Raw genomic sequence first — 17763 nt, 5'->3', positions numbered from 1 at the left:
GACAGACCGGGAAAGAGACAGACCGAGAAAGAGACAGCCAGGCAAAGAGACAGACCTGGAAAGAGACAGACCTGGAAAGAGACAGACCGGGAAAGAGACAGACCGGGAAAGAGACAGACCTGGAAAGAGACAGACCTGGAAAGAGACAGACCGGGAAAGAGACAGACCTGGAAAGAGACAGACCGGGCAAAGAGACAGAGAGAGAGACAGACAGATACAGAGAGATTGAGACAGATAGACTGATGCAAATACAGAGAGATAGAAACAAACAGACAAGGAAAGAGACAGACAGCGAGACAGACAGACAGAGACTGGGAGAGAGACAGAGACAGTTACTATCCCGGGCAACGCCGGGTAGTACAGCTAGTTGTTAATAAAACAAAGTTAAAAAAAAAAAATTCTGTGTGAGCACAGAGCCTTAAAGTCTATTTTATATGTATTTTCCTATTGTTTTCTGGTATGTTTGCCATTATAGGTGGGATTTGGGGGTTTCCAGATCCTTTGGTCCAAATCCTCAATTCGGACTTTTTAAAAAGTTGATACATAATGGCACAAAATGAACCCCAGTAAATCCCCCTCCCTTCCTGAGGGATTTTATGTACTTCTGAAATTTTGTAGCAGTTTTATGTGACACTTTAACAGAACATGCAGCTCTAACTTTAAGGGCTTATATATATTACCGTATGATTGAACGAGTGCAACGTGAGAAAATTATGCATTGCCCTATGTTATTCTATGGGGCTGAGCAGATCTGTGAGTATTTCCTCAGCTCTAATCGGAATGAGAAAAAAAATGGCAGCATGCTGTGATTGGCAGGGTGTCTCGGATCACGTGCACCAATACAAGTCTATGGGTGCGCATGAACCATCGGACTGCACTCGGATGCCACCTGAGTACAGCGGAATATACGCAGAGACAGGCAATAAAGAGTATGGAGAGATTCATTGTGTGCTATTTTGTGGAATTGGAAAAAAATGGCAAAGAATACTATAAGACCAAAAAAGAATAGTGGCGTGAAAAAAAACAATATTGTGAAGATTTCATACAGTGTAACCAGCAGTCACCACTGTAAGCTCAGCACTTATTATTGAGGAGACTTTGCTGCCATCTGGTGGTTGATGATAATAATACACTGCTCTAACTTCATCAATGTGTCATGTCCGCCCATTGTTACAAGATAGGACACAAAATAAATTCTGGAGAAGTACAAAAATATTCTATGAAATCTACCTACAAGGTTTAGCATTTGCCAGAGAACAAATGACAAATAATGGAAATGGATTTTGTTTTGTTAACTGAAAATCAAACATTTTCTAGCAATTACTCCTATACAATAGAAGTGGACACAAGATCACGTGCGGTGCAATGCACGGCAGCCCGCAGGCCTATTCTGGAATATCTTAGGTACGTGCCCACGATAAGTGTTACTCGTCATTTTGATGCGTTTTTGCTGCGCTAAAAAAATAACAATTTACAGTTTGCAAAATGGATGGAATTAATAGAAATCTTTCTTCCCTGTGTTGGATGAGACTTTCCAATTCAAGTCTATGGGGTACTTTGCACGTTGCGACATCGCTAGCATCGGCTAGTGATACCGAGCGCGATAACACCCGCCCCCGTTCCACATGCGATATGTGGTGATTACTGCCGTAGCGAACATTATCGCTACAGCAGCGTCACACGCACATACCTGCTCGGCAACGTCGCTGTGACCGCCGAACAATCCCTCCTTCAAGGGGGAGGTGCGTTCGGCGTCACAGCGACGTCACCGCGATGTCACTAATCGGTCGGCCAATAGAAGCAGAGGGGCGGAGATGAGCGGGACATAACATCCCGCCCACCCTCTCCCTTCCGCATTGCCGTCGGGACGCAGGTAAGGAGATGTCTGTTTCTCATGCGGGTTTACACACAGCGATGTGTGGAGCTGCAGGAACGTCAAACAACATCGTACCTGCGGTCGACCCGACATTATGAAAATGTCCGACGCTAAACAGATCACCGATTTTCGACGCTTTTGCGATCATTTATCGGCGCATCTAGGATTTGCACGCTGTGATGTCGTTACCGGCGCCGGATGTGTGTCACTAACGACGTGACCCCGACGGTATTCTGCTTGCGATGACGCAGCATGTAAAGTACCCCTATGACTGCATGAAAAACAATCAGATGTCATACGGAGCCACAGTATAGCACCGTTTTTTTTACAAATTAAATGTAACTCTTTAAAGGCAACCTGAGGTTTTTGCTCCCCCATCTGAGAACTGCATAATGTAGAGACAGAGACCCTGATTCCAGCGATGTGTCACTTACTGAGCTGTTTGCTGTTATTTTGATAAAATAAATGTTTTCTCTGCTGCTCATCTAGCATATATACAGATCTCCTGAATATGCTGGACTACCTGGAAGCAGGCCAAGTAGTCCAGTAATGATAATCTACTGCTGATTAACCAGTGATTTTATCAAGACTACACTAAGCAGCCCAGTAAGTGACACAACATCACTGGAATCAGGATATCTGCCCCTACATTATGCTGCTCTCAGATTAGGTGGCAAAAACTTGGTGACAGATTCCCTTTAACATGGGAAACTCAAAATTGTCTAGTAAAATATTAACCCCTTCAGCCCCCGGGCACTTTCCGTTTTTGTTTTTTGCTCCCCTTCTTCCGAGAGCCGTAACTTTTTTATTTTTCCATCAATCTTGCCATATGAGGGCTTGTTTTTTGCGGGACAAGTTGTACTTTTAAATGAAACCATACGTTTTACCATATGGTGTACTGGAAAACAGCAAAAAAATTCCAAGTGTGGAAAAACTGTAAAAAAAGTGTGATGGCACAATAGTTTTTGGGATGTTTTATTCACAGTGTTCACTATATGGTAAAACTGATATGTCGCTGTGATGCCTGAGGTTGGTGCGAGTTTGTAGACACCAAACATGTATAGGTTTACTTGTATCTAAGGGGTTAAAAAAAATTCACAAGCTTGTCCAATAAAAGTGGAGTACGTTTTGCGCCATTTTCCGAAAAAGCGTTCTCATTTTTTGGGATCTATGGTTCAGTGATGGCTTATTTTTTGCGTCTCGAGCTGACGTTTCTAATGGTACCATTTTTTGCGCAGATGCTACGTTTTGATCGCCTGTTATTGCATTTTGCGCAAAACTTGCGGCGACCAAAAAACATAATTTTGGCGTTTGGAATTTTTTTGCCACTACGCCGTTTACCAATCAGATTAATTGATTTTATATTTTGATAGATCGGGCATTTCTGACCGCGGCGATACCGAATATGTGTATATTTTTTTTTTTTTAACCCTTTAATTTTCAATGGGGTGAAAGGGGGGTGATTTGAACTTTTAGGTTTTTTTTGTTTTTTTTATTTTTTAAAACTTTTTTTTACTTTTTTTTTTATTTTACTAGTCCCCCTAGGGGGCTATAGCGATCAGCAATCCGATCGCTCTTATCTATCTGCTGATCACAGCTATACAGCTGTAAACAGCAGATACGGTCACTTCCTGCTTCACTGGCCTCCGGGCCGAGTGAAAACGGAAGTGACTCGTCATAGCTGCAGGCGTCATCACATGACCCTGTGCTACCATGGCAACCAACGAAAGTCACGTGATCACTCACGTGAGTTCCGGTGGGGGCTGCGGTAAGTAAAAATCGTTACCGCGCGTATATACATCTCGCTGCCAGACTTTGGCAGCGAGATGTAAGGGGTTAATGTTACGGGTGGAAGCGATTCCACTTGTAACATGCAGGCACACATGTCAGCTGTTGAAAACAGCTGATATGTGTGCCGATCAACGCCGCCTGCCCGCGTCAGGGGGCGGGGCTCAACGGCACACGCTCCATGACGGAAAGATCCGTCAAAGGTCGTGAAGGGGTTAATAGATGGTACTGTAGAAAATGGACTGCATATATCGATTGCACAAGGATGACAAGTGAGAAAAAAAAAATTGTACAAGTTTTCTGGATGAAACTTTGATGATATTTTTCTACTGTTGTGTGAACTTTGCCATAGGTTGGAGCCACACTTGCGAGTGACTCGGTGAGTCTCGCATCGGCATCACCTGGCACGGCCGCACACTCTCTGGACAGGAGCGTTTTAGCTGCATAGAAATACATGCAGCTGACCCGCTCCTATCAGGAGAGAAGCTAGCTGCGCCAGGTGATGAGATCCGATGAGACCCTAAGGTTTACTTCCGTCTCACATATAAATCCCTGTGTTATCAGGGACTTTGAAATAGAAGTCACATGAGTGAGAAGGGGACGGGAGGAGAGCTGGAAACTGGGGATGACGCCGATCGGAGAGTATATTATCGCACTTACTCTACACTATATATACATGGAGACAGGTTTAGATGATGAAACGTTTTGCAGCAGTGATTCCTTAACCTAAAGGCTGGAAACACATCTATGCGAGTAAAATCGGTCCGACTGGGCTGAAAAAAACTCGGCTTTAGTTCACGTTAGGTCCGAGTGCAACGCAAGTACGATGCTTTTTCTGAATAAATTAATGATTTTACTAGCGTGTGTAATGCGTGTGTAATGCGTATTTTTTACTATGTCATCTGCCATTCAGCGCTGCTACATGGCCGCTGACAGCAGACACAGACAGCCATGCAGCAGAGCTGAATGGCAGATGACAGCAGACACAGACAGAGCCGCACTGTCAGAATGAACTCGGGTGAACTTCACCCGACTTCATGGTCATGCTGCGGCTCTGTCTGTGTCGCGTACTGATTAGCGGTCACCAGTGAAGGACTCACCGGTGACCGCTAATCCCCGGAGTGACTGAAGTTAGCAGCCCTCTCTCTTAGGGTACCTTCACACTTAGCGATGCAGCAGCGATCCGACCAGCGATCTGACCTGGTCAGGATCGCTGCTGCATCGCTACATGGTCGCTGGTGAGCTGTCAAACAGGCAGATCTCACCAGCGACCAGTGAACAGCCCCCAGCCAGCAGCGACGTGCAAGCGACGCTGCGCTTGCACGGAGCTGCCGTCTGGAAGCTGCGGAGACTGGTAACTAAGGTAAACATCGGGTATGGTTACCCGATGTTTACATTAGTTACCAGTGTGAGCAGGGAGCAGGGAGCCGCGCACACTGAGCGCTGGCTCCTTGCTCTCCTAGCTACAGTACACATCGGGTTAATTAACCCGATGTGTAATGCAGCTACATGTGCAGAGAGCAGGGAGCCGCGCACACTGCTTAGCGCTGGCTCCTTGCTCTCCTAGCTGCTGTACACATCGGGTTAATTAACCCGATGTGTACAGCAGCTACATGTGCAGAGAGCCGGAGCCGGCAGCACAGGCAGCGTGAGAGCTGCAGAGGCTGGTAACTAAGGTAAATATCGGGTAACCACCTTGGTTACCCGATGTTTATCTTGGATACAGCTTACCTCAGCTGTCAGACGCCGGCTCCTGCTCCCTGCTCGCTTCATTTGTCGCTCTCTTGCTGTCACACACAGCGATCTGTGTGTCACAGCAGGAGAGCGGCTTTGAAGAAAACGAACCAGGGCTGTGTGTAACGAGCAGCGATCTCGCAGCAGGGGCCAGATCGCTGCTCAGTGTCACACACAGCGAGATCGCTAATGAGGTCACTGCTGCGTCACAAAAAGCGTGACTCAGCAGCGATCTCGGCAGTGAGCTCGCTGTGTGTGAAGCACCCCTTAAGGTACCTTCACACATAACGACTTACCTGCGGTCCCAAAAACGATGCAACCTGATAGGGATCGCAGGTAAGTCGCTGGGAGGTCGCAGGTGAGATGTCACACAGTGAGATCTTACCAGCGATGCAGAACAATACAGATCACAGTAGCGACCTGTATAACGATCTCAGCAGTCACTGTGATCCTGTTACACAGTGTCAAACACAGCGATGTGTCCTGCCCAGCAGGACATCGCCTTTGAAGAAAATGACCTGGACCATTCTGCAACGACTAGAGATCTCACAGCAGGGGCCTGATCGCTGGTAAGTGTCACACATAACGAGATCGCTAACGGGATCGCAACTGCGTCACCAAAACAGTGACTCAGCTGCGATCTCGCTAGCGATCTCGTTATGTGTGACAGTACCTATACTCACCGATCCCCGATCACCGGCGCGGCGCTGCACGGCGTTCACACTGCTCCGGCGGCTTTTACTATTTTGAAAAAGCCGGCCGCTCATTAAACAATCTCGTATTCCCTGCTTTCCCCGCCCACAGGCGCCTATGATTGGTTACAATTAACTCCTTATTACCCCGATTTGCCAACGCACCAGGGCAAATCGGGAAGAGCCGGGTACAGTGCTAGAACTGTCGCATATAATGTATGCGGCAATTCTGGGCGGCTGCTGACTGATATTGTTAGGCTGGGGGGCTCCCCATAACGTGGAGCTCCCCATCCTGAGAATACCAGCCTTCAGCCGTATGGCTGTATCTGGCTGGTATTAAAATTGGGGGGAAACCGCACGCCGTTTTTTTAAATTATTTAATTATTTATTTCACTGCACAGTATAGACTCGCCCACCGGCTGCTGTGATTGGGTGCAGTGAGACACCTGTCACTCAGCGTGGGGGCGTGTCTCACTGTAACCAATCATAGGCGCCTGTGGGCGGGGAAAGCAGGGAATACGAAATTGTTTAATGGGCGGCCGGCTTTTTCAAAATAGTAAAAGCCGCCGGAGCAGTGTGAATGCTGTGCAGCGCCGCACCGGGGGATCGGTGAGTATGAGAGAGGAGGGGAAAATGACTGACAGACTGTGAGAGAGGGACAGAGATAGCGACCGACAGAGAGAGAATAGAGACCGAGAGGGAGAGACCGACTGACAGAGAATAGTGATTGACAGACACTGGGAGACATCGCTCGTTCCTGTGTTTTAGGAAACATGCGAGAAATGTATTTAGAAAATCGCATGTCACTAGGATGGTGTGAGTGCCGTCCCGTGACATCCGATTATTTACACGCTCCCATAGACTTGCATTGGAGAGACTCGCAGTAGAAACTCGCAAAAAAGCAGCATGCTGCGATTTTTTTCTCAGTCCGATCTGGACTGAGAAAAAAATCGCAGATGAGAGCTGAATCATTCACTAACATGTGTCCGATTCCAATGCGAGATTTTCTCGCATTGCTCTACTGCGAGAAACTCGCAAGTGAGAAGCAGCCCTAAGAGCCAGTGGCTTTAAGTCAGAAGAAGAACGTTACCAATGACTAGAGATTTCTCTTTCTGTCCCAGGCAGGATACATTTGTAGTGTGAGGATCCATATGTCAGTACAAGACAGGCTGTTCAGAAGCCTTTGCTGCCATCTACAGCTATAGACCAGCACTGCATTACATGGTCTTTACTGACAATGGCCTCACAAATGTATGTACAAGAAAACGGTCAGTGTGACATTCGTTTTTTCTTGTATCCAAAAAATAAAAAATGTCCTACCCATTGGACAGTAAAAACAGACAGCGGTGACATGACTTGGATGACATCAACTTCTATTTATCTTCTGATGACACATTCACTTGGAAGGCCGAGATTGAGCCACAACGTCTTTTAAACAGAACCTGTCAGGTCCAATATGTACTCAGAGCCACGAGCAGTTCTGGGTGTATATTGCTAATCCCTGCCTAACCGTCCCTGTATACACTAGCATAGATAAAGGGATCTTTAGAAAAAATATTTCTAAAGATCTTTTATCGTATGCTAATGAGCGAGGGGAATAGTCCCCTGGGCGTTCGTTTCCCTGGCCAGTCAGCTCCATTAGCATGTTAGTACGCCCCTGTGGGCATGCTAATGAATGTGCAGCGTCACAGGATGATCTCACTCACCTCTTCGCTGCCATCGCGTCCGACGCTGGATTTCGTCTCAGTGCGCATGACCCCGGAGTTTCTGTCATGCGCACTACTTCAGTGTGAAGCCAGAACGTGTACACCCAGCTTCATAGTGCGCACTGAACCAAAATCCAGAGTTGGACGCGATGGCAGCAGAGAGGTGAGTGAGATCATCCTGTGATGCTGCACATTCATTAGCATGTTATCACACCCACAGCGGTGTACATGCTAATGGAGCCGACTAGCCATTGGAAGTAATGCCCAGGGGACTAGTCCCCTCGCTCATTAGCATACGATAAAAGCGCTTTAGAAATACTTTTTCTAAAGGTCTCTTAATCTATTCGAGTGTATACAGGGACAGTTAGGCAGAAATTAGCAATATGCACCCAGAACTGCTCATGGTTCTGGGCGCATATTGGACCTGACAGGTTCCCTTTAAACTCTTCACCTTTCTAAAAGAGCCAAGCAGTTCAAAGCAGTGACCTGGCCAATATTCCGGAGTCTTCCACTCAGAAGACGCTTTATAATAGAAGTTATTGGGAAAGTTCAAAAGACGTCTGAGAACATTTTGCCATAGTTTTTCCTTAATAAATCTCTAGTGATTTCTTTGTTATTCAAAAGAGTAAAAAAAAAAAAAAACTACTGGAAAATAACAGTAAAAAACAGACTTTAAAAAACATGAGAAAACCCTCCAAAAAAAAAAACACTGGTGGAAAAACAATCAGGAAATGACCGAAAAAACAACACAAAACACGCTTAAAAAAATCCAGTTTCCTAAACAGTTCTCTGCTTCATAAAGTCGTCAGGTTGTAAAAGTCTCCGGGGGTCTGCGCATCGCACTGTGATCTGAGGGGATTAGCCCTAATGAACCCCATTCCTAATCATGCGCTTCCATACAGTCTCCTTTCTGCTGTATCAAATAAATGGTTAAGTCTAAGGCCTTGTACCCACAGGAGAACGTACCTGCGGAATTTGCTGCAGAAAACCCACAGATTTTCTAGATTTTCCAGATAAATCCTCAGGTTTACGCAAGTACAGACGCTCCCCATGTTATCCTATGGGATTTGGGGAGAGCTGTATCAATGGTGTGGTATGTGCGGCTGTGGAAAATGCTGTGGATTTCCCGCAGCCGCACATAACTGCATGTCAATTATTCATGCGGAATTATATAAATTCCTGCCTTTCAACTATGTAGATACAGGGCGAGAATTCCACACAAAATCCGCACTGTTTTCGCAGGTTTACCGCAACAATTCCGCAGAAATACTGCACCAATGGATAGCCGGGGAGTTGCTGCGTGAACCTGCAGAAATACCTGCAGAAAAGTCTGCAGGTACGTCCTCCTGTGGGCATATGGCCTAAAAGGGGATGTCGAAGGAAAAAAAACACTGCTAAACTCTTTAAAGGGAATCTGTCACCAGGTTTTGGCTCCTCTATCTGAGAGCAGCATAATGTAGAGTTCCTGATTCCAGTGATGTGTCACTTACTGAGCTGTTTGCATCAGATAAATCAGCGATTTTATTAAAATAACAGCAGAGCTAGCAGTTCTCTGAATGATGAGTTTTATATAACCCCACACCACTGATTGGCAGCTTTCTCACCATGTACAGTGGTGAGAGTGGGTTGAATATGCAGGACCACCTAGCATAATCTCTTGTTGATTAAACAATGTTTTTATTTTTATCAAGACTAAGCTGTCCGGTAAGTGACTGGAATCAGGATCTCTGTCTCTACATTACCGCTTTAAGATTAGGTGGTAAAAATCTGGTGACAGATTCCCATAACTCTCTGCCAATTGTGCTGATGTTCTACTAGATCCAGTCGGTCTTTGTTTATAAGCTGCCAGCATGTGACCACTGCAAGCAATCACTGGTATCAGTAGTCATGTGCCATATTTACCATCAGACAACCTGGTAGCTCCGAGCTCCCCCAAAGTCACCATATTGATACCGAACTTAGCGTGGACAGCCAATCAACATAGCACAGGGTATCCCAGAACTCCTTGACTCAAGCGATCCGCCAGCCTTGGCTTCCCTGGAGGCTGGATAACAGGTGCAACCACTACACCCAGCACCAGTGTTTCGCTGTGTTGTCCACTCTGCTCTACAATGGTCATTCACAGGCGCGGTCTCTCTACTGATCTGCACGGGAGTTTTGTTCTGCTCCGTTTCTGACCTGGGCCGATTCACCCCTCCTTAACACATGCTTTGTGTAGTGGGTGCACCTGTAATACCAGCTTCCCGGGAGGCCGAGGCTGGTGGATCAGTTAAGTCCAAAAGTTTTAGGCTACCCTGTGCTATGATCGGGTGTCCACGCTAAGTTTCATATTTACCATCAGCAGTACAGCATGTGAAAACTGCAGCCAATCACTGGTATCAGCAGTCATGTGCCATACTCATTGTCAGCAGCAAGGCATGTGACCACTGCAGCCAATCACTGGTATCAGCAGTCATGTGCCATTCTCATTGTCAGCAGTACGGCATGTGACCATTTAGGCCACTGATTTCTGTAGCTTTCTAAACAAAGACTTCTCAGGGACCACCGCAGCATCATCATCACTGATCTGACGGAAAATGGAAGAGGTCAGTGACTTTTTTGCCTCTCAGAACACATCCTACTCCATTATTATGGTAGTGCAGTACAGGAAAGAGTTACATATATCAAAAAACTGACCAGCACCTCTAAACAGGATAAGACACGTGTGAACAGGTGCAAGGGAAAAATTACATAGTTCAGCAGCGTGTATGTGCAGAGTATGTGAACACGCCAAGTGTTTGCAGAAGACATTTCTGCATCAAACACGTGTCTCTTGTAAAAAAAACAGTGCATAAAAAACAAGTTTTTGTTATTTTTATTGTGTTTTTTCCAATTAACATGAATGAGTGAAAAACTTTGCAAAAATGCTGGAAGAAACACTGAGAAAAAATGCTTTGATGGTTCAAATCTGTAAGGAATAAGAAGCGTGTGCAAGAGATCTCAGAAAAGTCATTCACTTTGCTGATACAGTAAAATACTGCAGTTAAAATCAAGTGAAAACATGGCAAAGTCGTGTGGTGTGAACATACTCTTAGGCAGGGATCGCATGGCCATATTGAAAATCGTTTGACTTTCAATCATTAGAAAATCTGGAAGATTTCATCCATATTGTTATCCACGTGTCATCCATTTGTCCGAATTTCACGCCCCGTACCATCCGTTTTTATTCAACTATATTTTAAAATGTTCTTGATCAAATCGTGTCCTAGCTCTGATTATTTTGAGCACCTATAGACTTGAATAAACGGGTCTCATCCGATTTATAGGATATACAATAGGGCATGTTCTGATATTTTGGCACAAGGACACTTGGTCCATGGAGACAACTGACATGTGAGGTGCACACCTGAATGACATTGGTCATTGTGCTGCTGACACCACACATCCGTATAATAACCTTGTCTACTCGAGTCCTTATACCTCAAAGAGTTCAGGAGACTGGTAGTAATATCGGCAAATTACAGGAGTGACACATTTTCAACATCTATTACAACCATAGTATTCATCCACATGCAGTCTGCAAAATGGTGAATGAAATGTTTCCGAAACAAAGAAGGGAATTTTGTTTACTTACCGTAAATTCCTTTTCTTCTAGCTCCTATTGGGAGACCCAGACAATTGGGTGTATAGCTTCTGCCTCCGGAGGCCACACAAAGTATTACACTTTAAAAAGTGTAACCCCTCCCCTCTGCCTATACACCCTCCCGTGCATCACGGGCTCCTCAGTTTTGGTGCAAAAGCAGGAAGGAGGAAACTTATAAATTGGTCTAAGGTAAATTCAATCCGAAGGATGTTCGGAGAACTGAACCATGAACCAAAAGAACCATTCAACATGAACAACATGTGTACACAAAAGAACAAACAGCCCGAAGGGAACAGGGGCGGGTGCTGGGTCTCCCAATAGGAGCTAGAAGAAAAGGAATTTACGGTAAGTAAACAAAATTCCTTTCTTCTTTGTCGCTCCATTGGGAGACCCAGACAATTGGGACGTCCAAAAGCAGTCCCTGGGTGGGTAAAAGAATACCTTGATAAAAAGAGCCGAAAACGACCCCCTCTTACAGGTGGGCAACCGCCGCCTGAAGGACTCGCCTACCTAGACTGGCGTCTGCCGAAGCATAGGTATGCACCTGATAGTGTTTCGTGAAAGTGTGCAGACTAGACCAGGTAGCTGCCTGACACACCTGCTGAGCCGTAGCCCGGTGCCGCAATGCCCAGGACGCACCCACGGCTCTGGTAGAATGGGCTTTCAGCCCCAAAGGAAGCGGAAGCCCAGAAGAACGGTAGGCTTCAAGAATCAGTTCCTTGATCCACCGAGCCAAGGTTGACTTGGAAGCCTGCGAACCCTTACGCTGGCCAGCGACAAGGACAAAGAGCGCATTTGAACGGCGCAGGGGCGCCGTGCGAGACACGTAGAGCCGGAGTGCTCTCACCAGATCTAACGAGTGCAAATCCTTTTCACATTGGTGAACTGGATGAGGGCAAAATGAAGGTAAGGAGATATCCTGATTGAGATGAAAAGGGGATACCACCTTAGGGAGAAATTCCGGGACCGGACGCAGAACCACCTTATCCTGGTGAAAAACCAGGAAGGGGGCTTTGCCTGACAGCGCTGCTAGCTCCGACACTCTACGGAGCGATGTAACTGCCACTAGAAATGCCACATTCTGCGAAAGACGTGATAAAGAGACATCCCGCAGCGGCTCGAAAGGTGGTTTCTGAAGTGCCGTTAGCACCCTGTTAAGATCCCAGGGTTCAAGCGGACGCTTGTAAGGTGGGACTATGTGGCAAACTCCTTGCAGGAACGTGCGGACCTGCGGAAGCCTGGCTAGACGCTTTTGAAAAAATACGGATAGCGCCGATACTTGTCCCTTGAGAGAGCCGAGAGACAAACCCTTGTCCATTCCGGATTGAAGGAATGAAAGAAAAGTGGGTAAGGCAAACGGCCAGGGGGTAAAACCCTTATCAGAGCACCAGGATAAGAAGATCCTCCAAGACCTGTGATAGATCTTGGCGGACGTTGGTTTCCTGGCCTGTCTCATAGTGGCAATGACATCTTGAGATAACCCTGAGGACGCTAGGAGCCAGGACTCAATGGCCACACAGTCAGGTTGAGGGCCGCAGAATTCAGATGGAAAAACGGCCCTTGAGACAGCAAGTCTGGGCAGTCTGGGAGCGCCCACGGTTGACCCACCGTGAGGTGCCACAGATCCGGGTACCACGACCGCCTCGGCCAATCTGGAGCGACGAGAATGGCGCGACGACAGTCGGACCTGATTTTGCGCAGCACTCTGGGCAGCATCGCCAGAGGGGGAAATACATAAGGCAGTCGAAACTGCGACCAATCCTGAACTAATGCGTCCGCCGCCAGAGCTCTGTGATCTTGAGACCGTGCCATGAATGCCGGGACTTTGTTGTTGTGCCGTGACGCCATGAGATCGACGTCCGGCGTTCCCCAGCGGCGACAGATCTCTCGAAACACGTCTGGGTGAAGAGACCATTCCCCCGCGTCCATGCCCTGGCGACTGAGAAAGTCTGCTTCCCAGTTTTCTACGCCCGGGATGTGAACTGCGGAGATGGTGGAGGCTGTGGCCTCCGCCCACAGCAGAATCCGCCGGACTTCCTGGAAGGCTTGACGGCTGCGCGTGCCGCCCTGGTGGTTGATGTACGCGACCGCCGTGGCGTTGTCCGACTGTATGCGGATCTGCCTGCCCTCCAGCCACCGATGGAACGCCTTTAGGGCTAGATACACTGCCCTTATCTCCAGAACATTGATCTGAAGGGAGGACTCTGTCGGAGTCCAGGTTCCCTGAGCCCTGTGGTGGAGAAAAACCGCTCCCCACCCTGACAGACTCGCGTCCGTCGTGACCACAGCCCAGGATGGGGGCAGGAAGGATTTTCCCTGCGACAGAGAAGTGGGAAGAAGCCACCACTGAAGAGAGGTTTTGGCTGCAAGGGAAAGAGAGACGTTCCTGTCTAGGGACGTCGACCTCCTGTCCCATTTGCGGAGAATGTCCCATTGGAGTGGGCGCAGATGAAACTGCACAAAGGGGACTGCCTCCCTTGCTGCCACCATCTTCCCCAGGAAGTGCATCGATTGATGCTAGGAAGTCTCCTTGTGACATCGAAGCGATGCCCGAACGGAGAGATTCCATCCGAAACCGTCTGGTTCTCACGTGTCTGCTGAGCAGTTTGAGGACCAGAACGGGACGGAATGATCCGTCCTTTTTTGGCACCACGAACAAGTTGGAGTAAAAACCGCGACCACGTTCCTGAAGGGGAACGGGGATCACAACTCCTTCTGTCTTCAGAGTGTTCACCGCCTGAAAAAGTGCATCGGCTCGCTCGGGGGGCGGAGGTGTTCTGAAGAAACGAGTCGGAGGACGAGAGCTGAACTCTATCCCGCAACCGTGAGACAGAATGTCTCTCACCCATCGGTCTTGGACATGTGCCACCAGGCGTCGCAAAAGCGGGAGAGCCTGCCACCGACCGAGGATGCGGTTTGGGGAGGCCGAAAGTCATGAGGAGGCCGCCTTGGAGGCAGTGCCTCCGGCGGTTTTTTGGGGACGTGACTTAGACCGCCACGCATAAGAGTTCCTCTGGCCCTTCTCTGGCCTGTTGGACGAGGAGGATTGGGACTTGGCTGAGGGCCGAAAGGACCGAAACCTCGATTGTATTTTCCGTTGCTGAGGTCTCTTCGGTTTGGACTGGGGTAAGGACGAGTCCTTTCCCTTGGATTCCTTAATAATTTCATCCAATCGCTCGCCAAACAATCGGTCGCCAGAAAACGGCAAACCGGTTAAGAACTTCTTGGAAGCAGAGTCTGCCTTCCATTCGCGTAGCCACATGGCCCTGCGGACTGCCACCGAATTAGCGGATGCTACCGCTGTACAGCTAGCAGAGTCCAGGACGGCGTACATGGCGTAGGACGAAAAAGCCGACGCCTGAGAAGTCAAAGACGCAACTTGCGGAGCAGAGGTACGTGTGACCGCATTAATCTGAGACAGACAAGCTGAGATAGCTTGGAGTGCCCACACGGCTGCAAAGGCTGGGGCAAAAGACGCGCCTGTGGCTCCATAGATGGATTTCACCAGGAGCTCTATCTGCCTGTCAGTGGCATCCTTGAGCGATGAGCCATCTGCAACTGATACTACAGATCTAGCCGCCATTCTAGAGACTGGAGGATCCACCTTGGGACATTGAGCCCAACCCTTAACTACGTCAGAGGGGAAGGGGTAACGTGTGTCATTAAGGCGCTTAGTAAAGCGCTTGTCCGGAAATGCTCTGTGCTTCTGGACAGCATCTCTGAAGTTAGAGTGATCGAAAAACGCACTCCGTGTACGTTTGGGAAACCTAAACTGGTGTTTCTCCTGCTGCGAAGCCGACTCCTCTATAGGTGGAGTTGGGGGAGAAAGATCTAGCACCTGGTTGATGGACGCTATAAGGTCATTTACTATGGCGTCCCCTTCAGGTGTATCAAGATTGAGAGTAACGTCAGGGTCAGAGCCCTGAGCTGCGACATCCGCCTCATCCTCCAGAGAGTCCTCAAGCTGAGACCCCGAGCAGCGTGAGGAAGTCGGGGAAGATTCCCAGCGAGCCCGCTTAGCCGGTCTGGGACTGTGGTCCGTGCCGGAGTCCTCCACGTGAGACCTAGGGGCCACCCCGGGAGCCCGCTGCGGCGCAGACCGAGAGGGGCCTGGAGGCGATGATCCAACAGTGCCCGGGGCCTGTGTAAGGACCGATCTGGACTGCAAGGCTTCTAGGAGCTTAGCAGACCATTTGTCTATAGACTGAGCCATGGATTGTGAAAGCGACTCAGAGAGTTTCTCAGCAAAAACTGCAAACTCTGTCCCTGCCACCTGGACAGGGGAAGCAGGCGGTTCTGCCTGAGCCGAGGGTCCCACTAGTGCCCGAGGCTCCGGCTGAGTGAGTGCAATAGGGGCCGAGCATTGCTCACAGTGAGGGTAGGTGGAACCTGCAGGTAACATAGTCGCACAAGAGGTACAGGTTGCAAAATAACCCTTTGCCTTAGCGCCCTTGCTCCTTGTGGACGACATGCTGTTGTCTCCTAGGAGAGAGATCAGTGAGGGTATATAGCCAAAAGCAAAACAACTCGGCCGAACAGAGAAAATATATACAAATATATATATATACATATATATACACTTCGGCACCCTAGGGGGACCAGCACCGGGTGACCGGTGTGGCTTACCGACCGCCCAAAGCGGTGTGTGTCCACCAGATTCCCTGCCTTGGGCCTCCCAGAGCTGCAGAGCTCGTTCCTGAAATCCTCCACCGGCAGAATGTGTTGTAAAAATGGCTGCCGGAGCTCTCAGGGGAGGAGGGAGCCGTGGGCGGCGACTAGTAAAGTGCGGGAATCTGGTGCCCCACAGTGATCAGTGAGGGGGGGGAGGAAACCTAAAGTATGCTCCAGCCCTCACTGCCGACGTCAGGTCGACCGTCCCGCCCTTACCCCTGACTGGCAGGCCCGGGGGCGGGAGTTATGGTACTAGGCCGCATGGAGCCGGGGACTAAATTTAATACCGCGGCCGACAAACAGGCGCGGTCGGCGCGGAAGTCCCGGTCGTCACAAAACCAGCAGCAGCTGCAGCGTCTGTGAAACAAGCGCTCCATGCACCGTCCCCATGGGGACACAGAGTACCTTTAGATGCAGGGCCCTGTCCCTGATGATACAAAGTCTCCTGTCCGGCAGATTCCCACAGGGGCTGCGGAGGGAGCCCGGTCCCAGTGAATGGATGACCGGTTAGGATCCCACTTCTCCCAGAGCCTCTAAGGGATGGTGAAGGAAAACGGCATGTGGCTCCAGCCTCTGTACCCGCAATGGGTACCTCAACCTTAACAGCACCGCCGACCTAGTGGGGTGAGAAGGGAGCATGCCGGGGGCCCTGTGGGGGCCCTCTTTTCTTCCAACCGATAAAATCAGCAGCTGCTGCTGACTAAAATGGGAGCATGAGTGGATGTGTGCCTCCTTCCACACAAAGCATAAAAACTGAGGAGCCCGTGATGCACGGGAGGGTGTATAGGCAGAGGGGAGGGGTTACACTTTTTAAAGTGTAATACTTTGTGTGGCCTCCAGAGGCAGAAGCTATACACCCAATTGTCTGGGTCTCCCAATGGAGCGACAAAGAAATTACCTGTGAGACCAAACCTGGATTGACTGGAGCTTGTATATAAACATAACTACTCCACCTGGTGCGCAGGGTCCGGGCAAGTGGCCACTGCCCGGAAGAACCACCTCCTACTTCCAGGATGCACAGCTTCTCTTTTGATTGGCCGACCTGACGTTGTGACACTCAAACAATATTGTCACGTCAATTTGGCTAATCAAAAGAGTCGCTCGGGTCCAGTGGCCACAGACTACTGACCATGTCTTGCCTTTCGATCCCCATTATCTCTAGTTCCTACATGTCTTACGTGATGGCGAGCTTTTAGTCCTGAATTCTCTTGGCTTTGGAACAGGTTTTCTGTCTTGGTCATCTGCTCCCTTATCTAGAGATCCTGCCTTGGACCTCCCATCCTCAACGTCTCCTTGACTGATATTTTCAATGCTCTTGCTTCTGGATGAATTCTTGCTCAAGCTTCTCTCTGTTTCTTTGCTTTTCTTAAGGAAGGTTGTTTTTCCATATAGATCCTCCTCGTCGTCAGAGAAGTGAAAAGAATGGCGATCTTTTTTCAGTTTTGATTCAATTGTTGTCGTCTTTCCAAGAGACTCCTCTAAACTATCTAAGAAAAAGCATATAAAGAAACAGACTATCACACCAGTAATAAGCAGAAAGCAGAAAACTACAAGATGAAGGCTACATAGAAATAGATCTACAGCGGATTAATCTGGAAAATAAGCTGCAGTACATGAGATGTTCTATTAATGATACCTCTATTAAATGGTCAAAAATGACATGTAATATAAGTA

At 48.4% G+C, this 17763-nt stretch overlaps 1 protein-coding gene across 1 annotated transcript in view; it reads right to left on the bottom strand.

The window, feature by feature from the left end:
- Positions 1–17763, bottom strand: part of MAP9 (microtubule associated protein 9) — a 238614-nt gene that overhangs the window by 171391 nt on the left and 49460 nt on the right. Inside the window, exon 4 of the mRNA XM_075347644.1 lies at positions 17268–17576. Coding sequence (XP_075203759.1) covers positions 17268–17576 — 309 coding nt within the window. The remainder of the gene's footprint in view (positions 1–17267; positions 17577–17763) is intronic.

This window comes from Anomaloglossus baeobatrachus, chromosome 1, assembly GCF_048569485.1.
Source record: "Anomaloglossus baeobatrachus isolate aAnoBae1 chromosome 1, aAnoBae1.hap1, whole genome shotgun sequence".
Classification (NCBI taxonomy): Eukaryota; Metazoa; Chordata; class Amphibia; order Anura; family Aromobatidae; genus Anomaloglossus; species Anomaloglossus baeobatrachus.
The sequence above is the reverse complement of the archived record's forward strand: the minus strand, read 5'-3'. Positions and strand labels throughout refer to the sequence as shown.